This window comes from Lagopus muta, chromosome 18 (assembly GCF_023343835.1).
Source record: "Lagopus muta isolate bLagMut1 chromosome 18, bLagMut1 primary, whole genome shotgun sequence".
NCBI lineage: Eukaryota > Metazoa > Chordata > Aves > Galliformes > Phasianidae > Lagopus > Lagopus muta.
The window spans coordinates 4,699,215-4,713,518 of NC_064450.1; the positions used below are offsets into that span (position 1 = coordinate 4,699,215).

At 56.2% G+C, this 14,304-nt stretch overlaps 3 protein-coding genes across 5 annotated transcripts; 2 read left to right on the forward strand and 1 right to left on the reverse strand.

Annotated features, from left to right (window-relative positions):
* The first annotated feature begins 1,587 nt into the window (after positions 1–1,587).
* On the forward strand, positions 1,588–3,340 carry LOC125702228 (histone H3.3A). Its single transcript, XM_048965224.1, has 4 exons — positions 1,588–1,714; positions 2,185–2,327; positions 2,408–2,561; positions 2,643–3,340. Exons 2-4 carry the CDS (start codon positions 2,200–2,202, stop codon positions 2,769–2,771), a joined length of 411 nt encoding a protein of 136 aa, XP_048821181.1. The 5' UTR covers positions 1,588–1,714; positions 2,185–2,199; the 3' UTR covers positions 2,772–3,340.
* LOC125702227 (uncharacterized) lies at positions 2,767–10,367 on the reverse strand. 2 transcript variants are annotated; one of them, XM_048965222.1, is made up of 14 exons: positions 10,306–10,367; positions 9,991–10,098; positions 9,837–9,909; positions 8,796–8,841; positions 8,265–8,300; positions 7,242–7,294; positions 6,899–7,031; positions 6,623–6,819; positions 6,485–6,530; positions 6,335–6,400; positions 5,728–5,787; positions 5,562–5,644; positions 5,272–5,366; positions 2,767–4,507 (listed from the first exon to the last, which is right to left on the reverse strand). In XM_048965222.1, exons 1-14 carry the CDS (start codon positions 10,340–10,342, stop codon positions 4,473–4,475), a joined length of 1,068 nt encoding a protein of 355 aa, XP_048821179.1. In that variant the 5' UTR covers positions 10,343–10,367; the 3' UTR covers positions 2,767–4,472. The 2 variants fall into 2 exon arrangements, with proteins under 2 accessions (XP_048821179.1, XP_048821180.1); XM_048965223.1 differs by lacking the exons at positions 9,837–9,909; positions 9,991–10,098; positions 10,306–10,367 and adding exons at positions 8,380–8,438; positions 8,915–9,021.
* Positions 10,368–10,846: 479 nt separating this feature from the next.
* Positions 10,847–14,298, forward strand: GALK1 (galactokinase 1). Of its 2 annotated transcripts, none has more exons than XM_048965080.1 (8): positions 10,847–11,019; positions 11,168–11,357; positions 11,637–11,756; positions 12,065–12,200; positions 12,620–12,801; positions 12,851–13,022; positions 13,164–13,326; positions 13,669–14,298. In XM_048965080.1, the coding sequence occupies exons 1-8, from the start codon at positions 10,855–10,857 to the stop codon at positions 13,738–13,740; spliced, it is 1,200 nt and encodes a 399-aa protein (XP_048821037.1). In that variant the 5' UTR covers positions 10,847–10,854; the 3' UTR covers positions 13,741–14,298. The 2 variants fall into 2 exon arrangements, with proteins under 2 accessions (XP_048821037.1, XP_048821038.1); XM_048965081.1 differs by having other exon boundaries at positions 12,872–13,022.
* The last annotated feature ends 6 nt before the right edge of the window (positions 14,299–14,304 follow it).

A 14,304-nucleotide genomic window follows, 5' to 3' on the forward strand; every position in this document is an offset into this window, starting at 1 on the left:
TGTTTACACACCTCCTGGGCCATCCTATTGCTGCGCTGCTGTTTGTCTCTGAGAAGTAATTCGTGTTTTTCTTCACGAGGACCAAAAGAAAATTAACATGCAAAGGTGGTTGGGGACCAAATAGATGCACGTGAGGCAGCGTCCCCCCAGCAGCTGCACATGACATTCCTGTAGCACCGTGTTGGAGCGCATTGCTTGACTTGCAAGGAAGGGGAGAAGCAAAGAACGCTACGTGCGGAGCCGCCACAGATCTGCTCTTGCACCAGGCATTGGCCTGAGGGATGCAGGCATTTGGGGAGGATGCAAAACCTCATGCAAAGTCTGCCTGATTGCATCTGCACGCTGAGTGCAGATACCTTCGGGAGTGGCTGTTTGCGTTCACTCCATGTTCTGTGTGCTACAACTGCAGGGCATTTGGGACCTGTTCTTCCTGACCATGGGGGCAGGACCTGCCTCCACCCCCAGCAGCTGCTGCAAATATAATAACGTAACAGCAAGGCACAACTGGAGGGAGCAACCTCCCCCAAAATACAACAACTTTTCACTTAATTGCTATTATCTTCCTAGATGCAACCAACAGGCATTAAGGATTTGGTTTCCTACTTCCCAGAACTTTGTAATTAGCTATGGAGTTAGAAGACAACCCACAAAGTGAGTGGGAATGTGGTTTTAGGGAGGTGGAGAACAGCAGCACAGAGGGCCCCAGCTGCAGCATTTGCACACTCCCAGGCTCTCCCCCAGGACACGCACGTCCCAGGGTGATGTTCCCGCTGGCAGGGAGCAGCGGTGCCTTTTGGAGGGCAACACATCAGTAGGACTGCCCCGATTCAAAACCAAATCCTGTGGCAACCGTTCCTATCGCACAATACGGCTGCTCCCATTCATAAAGCCAGAGGACGGACGCTGTAAGCGCCGCGATGGGGCTGGGGCTGCACGGTGCCGAACTGGGCAGTCCCTTAGCAAGCCCATACAACAAGCTCCTCCACCTCTCCTCCGACACCGGCCGAGCCAGCCCATAGCGTGCGCCCAGCGTCTGCGTGTCCCCGCTGTCCCCACGACCGGGGGGAGCCCGGCCGTTCCCTACGGCGCGGCCCGACCCCGCCGCTCGCAGTCTCCGCACCGCACGCCGCGAAAGGCATTTTGTGGCGGGGCCGGAGGGGCGGGCCGGCAGGCGGCGGGGCCGAGCAGCCCTTGCTCCGGGACTGCCCGCTGAGGTCCGGGGAGCCAGGAGTCCGCCGCCCGCCGCCCCGCCGCGCCCCGCCGCCGCTCGCCCCGCTCCTATTGACTTCCCATTGTGGAGCTTTGCAACAAAGGGTAGGATCCAAACCGTGCCCCGTTTCGTCCAATCACCGCGCAGAGCGCCCGCCCGACGTCTATTGGCCCCTTCTCGTCTCACAATATCCAATCAGCCGCCGACTTTAACAACCAATCAGCGGCCGGGCAGGCACCCAATCAGCGCCAAGGAACAGGAGCACGGCCTTTGTGTCTTATCACGTCACGGCGCCGGCGGAGGTCCCGGCCAATCGAGCGGCGCGCTGCTTCCAGGCATTGTGACATCACCGCGCCGTGTGCCGCCCCCTCTATAAAAACCGCGTCCCCGCGGCGGGGAGGGCGCAGTGTGGGGGTAGCTGCTGACGGAGTCGGTTGTTGTCAGGGCAGCGCAGGCTTCGGTGCGTAGCGATATCGGCGCCGGTGCGTCCTTTTTCTCTAGCAGGTAAGTGATGCACGCTGGGCGCGTTCTGCGGTGTTGCGCGGCCTTCGGAAGCCTCGGTTGTGTTTTTTTTTTTTTTTTTTTTCCCCTGAGCTTGGCGGATAGTTCGGGCCTTGTCTACGTGCCTCGAGTCACGGCCGGTTCCCATCCCCCCCGCTCCTCCGGGGTGGCCAGGGAGGAAGGAGGAGGTGGCGTGACTCAGTGCGCTTCCCCTGGGGAGGGGAGCGGTCGGGCCACAACGCGGAGCGGGGGCGGAGGAGGAACCGTGACTCCTCCTCCTCCTCCCGGGGGAGGCCGCTGGCCGCATGCCCGCCTCGACGGCGGAGGGGGGGGGGGGGGCGGCCCGCCGGCATCTGCCGCTTCTGGGGCTTGAGGGGATCGGAGGCGGGGGGAGCGCCGCATCGCAGGGCCCGGCGGGTCGTTGCCGTCGCGGGGGGAAGCGGGTCCTGGCTGACGGGTGCGTGTCCTCGTAGGTAAGTGAGGAAAAAATGGCTCGTACAAAGCAGACCGCCCGCAAGTCCACCGGGGGGAAGGCTCCGCGTAAGCAGCTGGCCACTAAGGCGGCCCGGAAAAGCGCTCCCTCTACCGGCGGCGTCAAGAAGCCTCACCGCTACAGGTAAGGCTGCCGGCACGCTGTGCTGCGGCCCGGCTGCCGCTGCCGTGCTCCGCCTGACCGATCCTTCCTATTCCACCCAGGCCGGGCACCGTCGCGCTCCGTGAGATCCGTCGTTACCAGAAATCCACGGAGCTGCTGATCCGCAAGCTGCCCTTCCAGCGGCTGGTCAGGGAAATAGCCCAGGATTTCAAAACGGACTTGAGGTTCCAGAGTGCGGCCATCGGTGCGCTGCAGGTAGTGCTGGTGGCCTGTTGAGGGCTTTGCCGAAAGGCTCTAACGTCGGTTCTAACGTTTCTTCTTGTCCTCTTGGAACAGGAGGCGAGCGAAGCGTATCTGGTGGGTCTGTTTGAAGACACAAACCTGTGCGCCATCCATGCCAAGAGAGTCACCATCATGCCCAAAGATATCCAGTTGGCTCGCAGGATACGGGGAGAGAGAGCTTAAGTGAAGGCTGTTTTTATGGTGTTTTGTAGTAAATTCTGTAAAATACTTTGGTTTTAATTTGTGACTTTTTTTGTAAGAAATTGTTTATAATATGTTGCATTTGTACTTAAGTCATTCCATCTTTCACTCAGGATGAATGCTAAAAGTGACTGTTCACATAAACCTCAGTGATGTGAGCCTTGTTGCTCAGGAGTGACAAGTTGCTAATATGCAGAAGGGATGGGTGATCTTTCTTGCTTCTCATGCATGTTTCTGTATGTTAATGACTTGTTGGGTAGCTAAACTTGTAAGGTACTAGAATTGATATAAATGTGTACAGGGTCCTTTTGCAATAAAACTGGTTATGACTTGATCCAAGTGTTTAACAATTGGGGCTGTTAGTCTGACCATACATCACTGTGATCAAATGTGGACTTTTTCAGAGGGTGAAACTACAACTCTTAACCACAGTGTAACTTACAGTTTCCTAAAACGTAAACCTGGCAGCTATAGAATACACTATGTGCATTTATAATAGCTATTTTATATATTGTAGTGTCAACATTTTTAAATTAAATGTTTTACATTCACATGCGAGGAGTCTTTGTCATTTGGTTTGTATGGGCTTGGAGAAGCTTATTCCTGGCTCCAGTATGGTAGCAGTAGATGCTTGTGATACTGGACTGCTGCTGCAGCTTAGCTTTCTGCCGATGAAGCAGTGCCTCACCCTGGCTCCCCTTGATGTTTATAGGAGGCCTGAGTCAGCTCCTGCTCAGCCAGGAGGAGCAGTCTGACAGGCACAGGCTAGGAGGCAGCTTTCTTCCCTCCCTCTGGGGCTCCCTTGGTTGAAGCTTAGCTGCTTATCAGTGGCAGCAGCACAGGCCCAGCTTCAGAACTTCTGCTTTTCCCCCCCCCTCTTCCTTCCACATTGAAGGGAAGTTTTGTTGTTGTTTTTTGCAGTGGTGGGACTGGTTTGCCTAAAGTGAATCCAGCAGCATCTGCCCAGGTCAGGGCTGTGAGCGGATGCAGGCTGTGGGAGCGCAGCCCTCCGCCTCTCCCAGCTTCCTGTGGGATCTCAGCCTTGTGACTAAGGGCAAGGCAGCAGCCATGCCAGAGCAAGCAGAAACACTCATTATATAACCAGAGAGCATCCAGGCTGCTAAGCAAATTGCTAGATTCTCATTTCCCATCTAAGCTTTTTTGATGAAACGGGATTAGACGTAAACCTGCACTTGAGGACAACCCTGCAGGCTAGCTGCTGACAGGTCTGGTTTTCTCACTAGTCTCTGGGAACAGCCAGAGTTGTGGCACCGGAAAGCTGCTCAAACTACATCTGGAACAGGTAATTAACATGCAAATTACATTGTTAGGCCAGTTCTTAAGAACAGGCTATGCCAGCAGGGCTAAAGTTGAGACAAAAGTTGCACAGGGAGTAATAGGAGCTAGTCCAGCTTGATTTATTTCACTGCAAAATCCAGACAAAGGGACAAAAATCCAGAAAAGCAGTACTTCATATATGAAGGCACGCAGGAAGTCAGCACTGGCCTCTCCCTGCAATTTTATTTTTTTTAAAGACCAGATGCTTTTGCTGCACTTCCTTCCACAGCAATGTCCTGCAAGTATAAGGAAACCTTCCTAGTTCCAGTTTGAGGAGCCAGAGCCTGCATCTTGCACAGCTGGGTCAGCAGAGCCTGAGGAGAGCTGAGCCACAGCCCTCCCTTATCAGACAAACCACTCGGTGTGTTTAAATCCTGCAGCTGGAGAAACAAACGCTCATTACCACGGGCTCTTACACAACAGCCTCAGCACCCCTTCCTTCCCTGCTCCAAACACAGGCACTGCTCACCACGTTTATCGCCCGCTAAAAGTGTTTTCAAGTGACTCGAGGTTTTAAGCAGCTATTTTCCTCGCTGCTAAGCTCCACTGCCTCTAAAAGGTGAAGTTAATTCACAGCACTGGGCTGTGGCCAGCAGCACCTCAAGCTGGCTGCCTCAAATCCACCAGCGCTGCTCAGCCACCTGAAAGGCAGGGATGAACGGTGAAGCTGCGTGTGGTGACAGCACAGCCTGCTGGGGGGACACGTGGCAAGGACATCCCACAAGAGCCCTGAGGGGCACCCAGCCCAGGGAGCAGCACAGCTTGCATTTAGGCAAGTCAAAAATAGAAACTGTAAGTGGTGAGATTTACTGATGCTTGGGCTGGTGTTGGATTGCAGCAGCGGGCTGAGCTCCTGGAGGAGAAGTGTGTTATAAAATAGCATCCCTCGAAAACAAGAGTTGCCTCCAAGTGGAAAACAATGAAACATCTGGGAATGCCTGGAAGCTGTTTTTGAAGATAATGCTCTAGCTGCTCTAAAGGAAAGAAATAAAGAAAACCAACCCCAAACTATCAAAGTATCCACTCATCTCAGTGATCTCAACAAAAATTAAGTTAGCTCTTGCATGTGGTGGAATGGAATGGCAACTCTTGGTACTCCACATTTTGCTGTAATTATAGTTGAAGAAATAAAACGTTCCCTCACCAATTCTCTGGATGATTTCCTCACATTCTTGCTCACAACTCGATGCAAACACCAGGCAGTCAAACGTGCTCCCTTTGGGGCTCCCTGAGGAGGCACTAAATATGGAAACAAATGCATCGGCCTGCAATGAGAGCATATCAGAGCAATCCCCCGAGCAGCCACGCTGCCTCAGCCCTGTGCTCCCAATGCCTGCATCCCCACATTGGGTGGGATGCCCAATCTCAGCCCTGTGTCAGCTCAGGGCTCCCTGCTCAGCTGTAGGGAGGGGATCCATGCACAGGGATGCTCACAGGACACAGAATGCAAAGACACTGCTGGTCTTCAGGCAGTGTCCCACGCAGGAGACTGCAGGGTAGGGGTGGCGAAACAGGACCTGCATTGGGGACAATTGGGGACAAGGGGCTTTGCAACTCAGTGCATCAGCCAGAAACAGAGCCTCGGGTGTCCTGTGCTCACCCTGGGAGATGCCTTCTCTTGTACAAGGATTTCCGTTTCCTTCACATCAAATAAAACCTCCTGGAGAGGAGAAAGGGGAAAGTAAAGCCCCAGTGATCACAGCACCTGAGCTCTATTTTTAGCAAGATTGCTTGCGAGGCAGATTATTCAAGAGCAGAGTGATGAAGTGCAGCTTTTCACACAGAGCTGCCTGTTGCTGGTGTTCCACTGATGGAAAGGGGAGATAGACTGCAAATTAAGAGAGTAACTTCATCGTGCTTCAGATGCGGGGTTAAAAGAAAGAAAACAAAGAGGAAGAACAGGATGAAAAAAAAATGCATGGACCATCAGTCCTCCAAGGATCTTCCAGCACTGTGGATCCATGAAACAGCAGCGCTGTGGCTGTGTTCCTGCTCTCAGGACACCAGCTTGGGCTGAGCAGAAGATGATCACCCATGGGCTGACTCCATGCTCTGCCCACATGTACTCAGGACCAGGGCTGCACTCTGCCTTTGCTAATTTCATTAAAACCCTCTGGAGGCCCCAGCAGCAGCCACCCGAGCCCCAGCACCGGGTTCAGCCTCCCCAGGGTTCTCCAGTTGGACACACACTGCTGCCCATCGCTCACCCGTGGTGCTGAGCTGCTCTCCAGCACAGCAGGAATGGCTTTCTGCAGCACCTCTTTGCCTCCAAACTGGAACAGCGAGAAGCACAAGCATGGAAGAACAAGCTCAGAAGAAAAAAAAAAAAACCCACCCATCTCTGCCCATCTCCTCACCATCCCAACACCGATCCGGCCCAGGTACCGCAGGTTGTAGAGCAGCCTGGGGGAAAAAAAAAGACCCACAGATCCTCCTGCTGCTTGTTGCTGGGGGGAGATGCTCAGAGACCCCTCACCTCCTGGTGCCAACCCTACCTGCCCCCCTGCACCCTCCACTTCTCCCCCTTGTCACAGCGCCTGGGGCCACACTGGAGCTGGAAATGGGGCTCCTTCTTCTTCACGGCCTCCAGGTAGGGCAGCAAAGGCTCATAGACCTCACCATCGTGCCCCTGCCACCGCAGCACACGGAGGCTCAGTGGTTGTCCCTTCAGCTTTTGCAGCATCGCCCCGGCCTGGAGAGGAGGATGGGAGAAGAATGCAGGGGGAGGCACGAAGGGAGGACCGTGGGGAGGGTGAAGTCATGCCACCCACCTGCCCGCTGTAGGCGTTCCTCAAGGAGCATCCATTGATCTCATCTAGGACATCCCCAGCCAGCACCACCTCGTCCACCTCTGCCTGGCTCCCAGGAAGCACCTCAATGACAATGACACGGCCATCCACGTACCTGCGGGATGCATCCAAGCTGCAGCTCAGCCCTAGAGACCACCCCCAGCCCTTCTGTGCATCGGCAGCCCATACACAGAGGGACAATCACCCCATGGATGGGGAACCAACAGAGGAGAAAAGCACCCGAGACATCCACAGCCTCAGCTCTGGGGGTGCTCATCTCCTCATGTGCCCCTTTTTGGGGCCATCCAGGTCTACAGATCACCACCTCACCACCATCCCCAGCGCTCGGCATGGGACCGTCTCATACATGACGCACACCTGGAAGAGAGCAGAAGTGATAGCAGCCATAGAAAAGCCACAGGACATCCAGTGTGACCAGGGTAGGACAACATGGGGACCCCTCCCTGGGGGTCACTTCTGGCACAGAAACCAAACCAGGCCTTCAGGAGCTGCTCCCCAGTGCCTGACATGGCATGAGGACCATCAGTGGCCTCCTGTCCCCCTGTGCTTAATTGTTGAGCCCAGATCTGGAGATACAGATCCCAACAGATACGACCTAAAGCTCACAGTGAGTCTTATAAAGGAGTTTCCAGCCACTTTCCCTCATCTCATAAGCAAATAAGCCCCATACATGAGTTCTGAGCCCCCTCCCTCACCCTGCACAGCCGCTGCCCCTGCCCCAGGCTGCTCACAGCAGCTCTTGCTGTCACATCGCATTACTCAGAGCCCCAAAACGCAGCCGGTTCAGCTGGGAGCACTCATGTCCATTGAGGCATGAACACTGTCAGGCAGCAGCTCTGCCTCCTGACCACAGTCCCAGCGTTGGGCTACTCCTCTGGGTTTATTTTGGAGTTATAAGGCAGCAGAGGGATGCTCTTCATTTTTCTGGAAGCCATCAAGGCATCCCTGCTGCTCACAGCCTCGGAACACACAGATATTTCATTGAGCGAACACAAGAGCGAGATCAAGTGACCCAGGCACTGCGTGTCATCCCAGAAAAATGATGATTTTTTGGCAGTGAAGCGGGGAAGGCAGCACAGGAAAGCTGCATTTATGTCAGTGCTGCTTGGCTTGGTCCTACACACCCAGGGCAATGCTGGATCAGCGCCTGGTGACAGCGCAGGCACCCAGCAAGCTCCAACCCCGGCACGGAGGCAGCTCCACATGCATCCCTCCAACTGCAGATGGCTGAAGCTGTGCTGCCATCCCTGCAACCCCAACCAATGCTTGTTTTTCCCATCTGACATCCCAGCAAGGGCCGGAGCAGGCGGCAGCAGGGAGTGCTTACCGGCAGCAGCCAGCTCTCATCCAAGAAGCTGCAGTTCTGTGAACAAAGCAGTGCAGTGCTGTTGGTGCTGGTGAGGATGGGGCTGTGCCCCCCACCCCACCATTCATTCCTGCACCTGCAGGTTCAGGGAGAAATCCACCTCTGTCAGCACAAGCACCAGGGAGAGGAACGGCTCTGCAGAGGGAGAAGGGACAGAGGCAGCATTACTGCAGGGTCCCAGTGGCTGCAGTCTCTCAGGGATGCAGCCAAGGTCTGCAGGGAGCCAATCTGCAGCATCACTAATGATGTTGTAGGGAGCAACCCCCCTAAATTCTCCCCAGCAGCACCCAGAGCCAGCCCTTGGCAGCCTCCTGAGGAGCTGCACCAGCACTTAGGGAGGCTGTTAACCTGGGGTTATTCATCAAAGCCAAGATGAAAGGCTGTTGCTGTGGCCTGGTCTCCTAGGGGGTGCAGGGACCACACAGTCTGTGCACCCCTCAGAGCATCCTTGATACAAGAATTAATACAGAAAACACCTGCAAAGCATCTTACCCCGCAGCTCTTCATTACCCAGGATGGAGCCCGACGAGTCATAGAACTGAAACACAGCACAAGACTCCATGAAACCACCTCAGAGCCACCAGGAACCCAGCAGTCCCCACATGTCGCACCTCCAGGAGCTGAGGGCTCTGCACCAGCTGCTGCATGGCCACTGCCAGCACTTTGCACTGCAGGGCTGAGCGCAGGAAGCAGCGGCCACGGCCCTGCGCTGTCAGTGCCTTCGTGCAGGTAGAGGCTCTATGGAGGCTGCTGGAGAGAGGGCTTGGTCTGCTTGGGGAAAGGGGAGGGGTTAACATAGGGGGCAGAAGGCATGGTCTTTGGGATCTATGGTCTTTGGGATGTGGTTTGCTTGGGGAGAGGGGAACAAACGGTTTGGGGATAAACACATGGGGGAGCTTTTGGGCACTTTGGGGTTTAACACATGGAGGAATCACAGAACAGCTTGGGTTGGAAGGGACCTCAAGGATCATGAATCTCCAACCCCCCCCACCGCAGGAAGGGCCACCAACCTCTACATTTAATACCAGCCCAGGCTGCCCAGGGCCCCATCCAACCTGGCCTTGAACACCTCCAGGGATGGATGGGGCATCCACAGCCTCTCTGGGCAGCATTCCAGCACCTCACCACTCTCATAGGAAAGAGCTTCCCCCTGACATCCAATCAAAAGGGGGAACATCCAGTCTTTGGGATTCAGTCTGGGGAGAAGGGAAGGGTTTAGGGCTTAACCCACATGGAAGCCTTTGGGATTTGGTCTGCTTGGAGAGAAAGGAAGGGTTTGGGGGTTAATAGATGGAGGAACATCCAGAGCAGTTGGGATTCAGGAAGATGGGAAGGGTTTGGAGTTTAACCAATGGGACAGCATAGTGGGTTTTGGGATTCAGCCTGCTTACAGAGAGAGGAAGCAGTTTATGGTTTACCCCTGGGGCAGCCTTCAGGCTCTGTAGGGTTTAACACATGGACAAACATCCTCCCCTCAGCCGGGGTGACCCCACCATGCCCTTCTCCCCCTTCTCCCCCCCCAGCTCCACTCACCTCCCTCCCTGCCCGAGGGAAAGCTGCTCCAGGCACTGCCAATAATCCCTTCTCCTGAAGCCCCACAGCGGCTCTGCAGTACAAAACAAGCAGAGGGGCCTCGACTGTACACAAAACCCCCACTCCATTCCCTCACCCCCCCGGTGCCACTCACGTCGCAGCCCCTTCCGCAGGGCTCCTTCCAGCAGCGCGCAGGCGGCCGCCAGGTGCGGGGAAGCGTCGGTGCACGGAGAGCCGTCACCCCGCAGCCGCAGCACCGCACCTATGTGGGGATCGGGGAAGAGCTGCACCCATAGGAGCCACGCTGGGACCTCCGAGCAGGGAGAAACCGGCTGGAAAGGCAGGGGAACTTCCTCCCAGCCAGGCACAGCGCAACGCAAACAGCGAGTCAGGCCGTATAGAGACCCTAACAGGGAGACCCTAATGGGGGGGGCTCGTGCTATGGGGCACCCCCTAGCCCCATGCTCACCTTTAAAGGCGCTCAGCAGCGGTTCCCTGGCGGCCATTGGCCCGGGGCAGCACAGCCGGGAGGCACCGCCCGGCCCGGGGGGGGCGCACCCAGCTCAGGTGTGCTGCTCAGCGCGTGGCTCAGCGCGTGTGACACGTCGGCATAGATGTGTAGGTATGTGGGAAGAACATAGATGTAAGTGTGTAGGTATCTATCTCTGTATTATCGTATTCTCTATTATTATGTATATATTTGTTTATAGGTAGAGGAATATTCATACATACATAGATATATAAAGATACGTATCTCCATACACATAGATATACAAGTGATAATAATATGATAATAAAGTAAAAATAAGGCATAGAGGGGTATGGATATGGATGTGGATCTGGGTGTAAACAGACATAACGCATCTATAGGGGCGCGCGTCTCGCACAGGGACTCGCGTTCTGCCGCCCCTCACATCCCCGGGTTCGAATCCCGCCGCCGCCGCCGGCTCCGATCGGGGCCGGGAGCAGGGCGGAGCGGGCAGCCTGTCCCCGCCCGGCAGGGAGGAGCGGAGAGGCGATGGCGGCGGTGGCGGAACCGGGTCCGTGCTCGCTGCTGGCGGCCGCCCGCGAGGCGTACGAGGCGGCCTTCGGTGGCGTGGCGGCCGTGGCTGCGTGGGCTCCCGGGAGGGTCAACCTCATCGGCGAGCACACCGACTACAACGGCGGCTTCGTGCTGCCCATGGTAAGGGAGGGCCGTGCCCCGCATCAGCTCCCCGCCGCCACCCGAACGTGCCCTGCGGTGTCCAGCGGGCTGTGACCGGCTGTCCCTTGCGGGACACCGCCGGGGACGTGGCCGTGGGGCTGGCGCCGAGCACGTGTGCCCCCCGCAGGCCCTGCAGCTGGGCACGGTGCTGGTGGGTTCCCCCACGCAGGACGGGACCATCTCCATCCTCACCACCGCGCCGGGGGCGGACGAGCCCCATAGGGTGCAGTTCCCGGCTCCTACCCAAAGCCGCCCTCTGAGCCCGGGGCGACCGCATTGGGCCAACTACGTCAAAGGTGTGATCCAGCACTACCGGGGTAAGGTCAGAGCCTCTCGTGTAGGGTCACACTCATAGCACGGGTCTTCAAGTGGGCTGGAGGCTGGTGCACACCAGAAGTCCCTTTGGAGCATCATGTTGCTGCCCCACAGCTATTGTTGGGACCAAGCTTTGGGGGAACTGTGTGACCACAGTGGTCACCATGCATTTAAAATGGGACGTTGAAGGGGCTCTCCCCTCTGCCGGGATCCCCATGGGGCAGGGCAACCCCAAGCCCTATGGGAACTCACAGCCCCTCTCTTCCCTTCTGTTCCCACAGGCAGTCCTGTGCCGGGTTTCAATGCTGTGATCTCCAGCGATGTTCCCCTGGGCGGTGGCCTTTCAAGCTCTGCCTCTCTGGAAGTGGCCACATACACCTTCCTGCAGCAGCTCTGCCCCGGTGCGGCCCCCATTTCTTTGTAGGATGGGGTCGTCCTTGGGGGGGTCCTGGGGAGACGCTGCAGTGGGATGGGGCACAGCTCCCACTCGAGCTGCCCATGTTCCTAGAGCCCATGGGTGGAGCATTCCATCTGGAGCATCTTCTCCCCACCCTCATGTCCCCAGAAATGCAAACCTCATCCTGCAAGGCTTTCCCCACATCCCATGAACTGAAAATCCTCCCAAGGGAGGAACGAAGGCTCAGTGCTGGGCACACTGTGTGGTGCTCATCCCATCACTGCTCACCTGCTCCTCTTCTCCCTGCTATAGACGATGGTGATTTGGTGGCCAAGGCTCTGGCGTGCCAGCAGGCAGAGCACACGTTTGCCGGCATGCCCTGTGGGATCATGGATCAGTTCATATCAGTGATGGGCAAAGAGAACCACGCGCTGCTCATCGACTGCAGGTCAGCACCTCCTGGGCACCACCTGCTGGTCCCATGGCCATGATATACACACAGCCATACAGGAGCACTAGGAGGTGTTAACCCCCAACCCATAAGCCCACTGTGGGGCTGGGGATAGCCCTCAGTGTCCAAAAGACCCATTGGAGCATCCAAGGAAATGGTTCCTCCTTGTGGTGATTGCCCAGGCAAAGTCGTTATGGTCTATGGTTCCAACCCCCTGCTGTGTGCAGGTCGCCAACCAGCAGACCAGGCTGCCCAGAGCCACATCCAGCCTGGCCTTGCATGCCTGCAGGGATGGGGCATCCACAGCCTCCTTGGGCCTCCTGTTCCACTGCGTCACCACCCTAAACCACACAGACTTTGACCCTGCTGGGTGCCACGTGGCCGCAGTGGGGGTGGACGCTGTCACCTCCCTGCAGGTCCCTGGATGCTGTCCCCATCCCGCTGCGTGATGCCAACCTGGCTGTCCTCATCACCAACTCCAACGTGCGGCACACACTGACGGGCAGTGAATACCCTGCGCGGCGGCGCCAGTGCCAGGAGGCAGCAGCAGCACTGGGCAGGACCACCCTGCGGGATGTCAGCATGGCTGAGCTGGAAGGTGGGCACGGAGCATCCGTCGGCTCCAGGCAGCGTGGGGTTTGCTGTAGGGTTTGTGTGTGTCTCTGCAGCATCCAGGAGCCAGCTGGATGAGGAGGTGTACCGCCGTGCCAGGCACGTGGTTGGTGAGATCGAGCGCACGGCGCGGGCAGCACAGGCACTGCGGGATGGGGATTATGTCACGTTTGGGATGCTGATGGTGGAGAGCCACAACTCCCTGCGGTGAGGATGTGACGGCACGGGGCTTTCTACATTTTCTATACAATGTGATATGGTGGGGGGACAACCAGCCCGTGGCTGCAGGTTGAAACGGGATGGCTGTAAGGTCTCTTCCAACCCCACTGTTCTGTGTGATCATTGTAGGGATGACTATGCTGTGAGCTGCCCGGAGCTGGACCAGCTGGTGGCGGCAGCCCTGGAGGTCGATGGGGTGTATGGCAGCCGGATGACAGGGGGAGGCTTTGGGGGCTGCACTGTGACACTGCTGGTGGCCGAGGCTGCAGAGAGAGCCCAGCAGCACATCCAGGTACACCACAGCAAAGCGCCCAGAGATTGACTTAAAGCTCCCCAAACCACCCCTCAAGGAGGTGATGCCCACCCCAGGTGATGATGGTGAAGCTGTGATCCTAAGGCACTCAGGGGCTGGGGCACCCCATGTCCATTGATGCTCTGAACTCTTGGGGGGCAGTTTGGCATCTGTGCTGACTGCAAAGCTCTGCAAAAAGATTTTATTACATTGAGGGAACAATAATCTCTAGGCATTGAGGAGCTCAGTGCTGGTAGCTGCAGGCTGGGAAAGTTGTTAGTGCAGTGAGTGCATGCTCCTGGCATTAGGGATCTGCACTTACTGCTCCTCCTGTGCCTGTAGGAGAAGTACAGCGGCTCAGCGACCTTCTACATCACCAAACCCTCCGATGGGGCAAAGGTGCTGCCCTTGTAGAGAAGCCAGCACAGCATCCCTGCTGGGATCACCTCCTTCCCAAGGAGCACAAACACCTGGAGCGCATCTTCCTCCATCTGCTGGTGGGGGTGGAGGGCTTGGTGGGGGAATAATGTAATTAAAACAAAAAGGAACAGGCAAACTGTAGAGAAAATATTTATTGAGTGCACAGAGCTGCTGTTGGGTTGACCCGAATCACCAACAGCCCTGGGGACCAGGTGAGAATTAAAAAGCAATGGCACTTAGGGCACAGTGCAGCCATGAGAGCACACGTGTGCACAGGGAGTGTATGCTGCCAGGAGCAGCATGCTGTGCTCTGCTATGGGCAGAACAACGTTTGGATGGATCGATGTGGATGCTGCAAAGGGGCCTGAACTCCTTGTTCTCAGTGCTTCTCATCAGCCATGGTCCAATTGTATCCTCATCACTCTGCATAGATCTCGTCCACCTCCATTTTTTGTTTTAATATAAAATAATAAAATACATTTATATATTTATATTTATATATATATACTACCAAAACTGTACAATATTGTATGCAAAAAAAAAAAAAAAAAGCCATAA

Coding starts and splice junctions, on each gene's coding strand:
- LOC125702227 (XM_048965222.1), bottom strand. CDS start 10,342: ATGGCCGCCAGGGAACCGCTGCTGAGCGCCTTTAAAG. Junction 7,032..7,241: donor GCGCTGGGGATGGTGGTGAG/GTGGTGATCTGT, acceptor TGCATCCCGCAG/GTACGTGGATGGCCGTGTCA. Junction 6,531..6,622: donor TGGAGGGTGCAGGGGGGCAG/GTAGGGTTGGCA, acceptor TTTTTCCCCCAG/GCTGCTCTACAACCTGCGGT.
- GALK1 (XM_048965080.1), top strand. CDS start 10,855: ATGGCGGCGGTGGCGGAACCGGGTCCGTGCTCGCTGCTGGCGGCCGCC. Junction 13,023..13,163: donor GAGAGCCACAACTCCCTGCG/GTGAGGATGTGA, acceptor TGATCATTGTAG/GGATGACTATGCTGTGAGCT. Junction 13,327..13,668: donor GAGCCCAGCAGCACATCCAG/GTACACCACAGC, acceptor CTGTGCCTGTAG/GAGAAGTACAGCGGCTCAGC.
- LOC125702228 (XM_048965224.1), top strand. CDS start 2,200: ATGGCTCGTACAAAGCAGACCGCCCGCAAGTCCACCGGGGGGAAGGCT. Junction 2,328..2,407: donor AAGAAGCCTCACCGCTACAG/GTAAGGCTGCCG, acceptor TATTCCACCCAG/GCCGGGCACCGTCGCGCTCC. Junction 2,562..2,642: donor CGGCCATCGGTGCGCTGCAG/GTAGTGCTGGTG, acceptor CTCTTGGAACAG/GAGGCGAGCGAAGCGTATCT.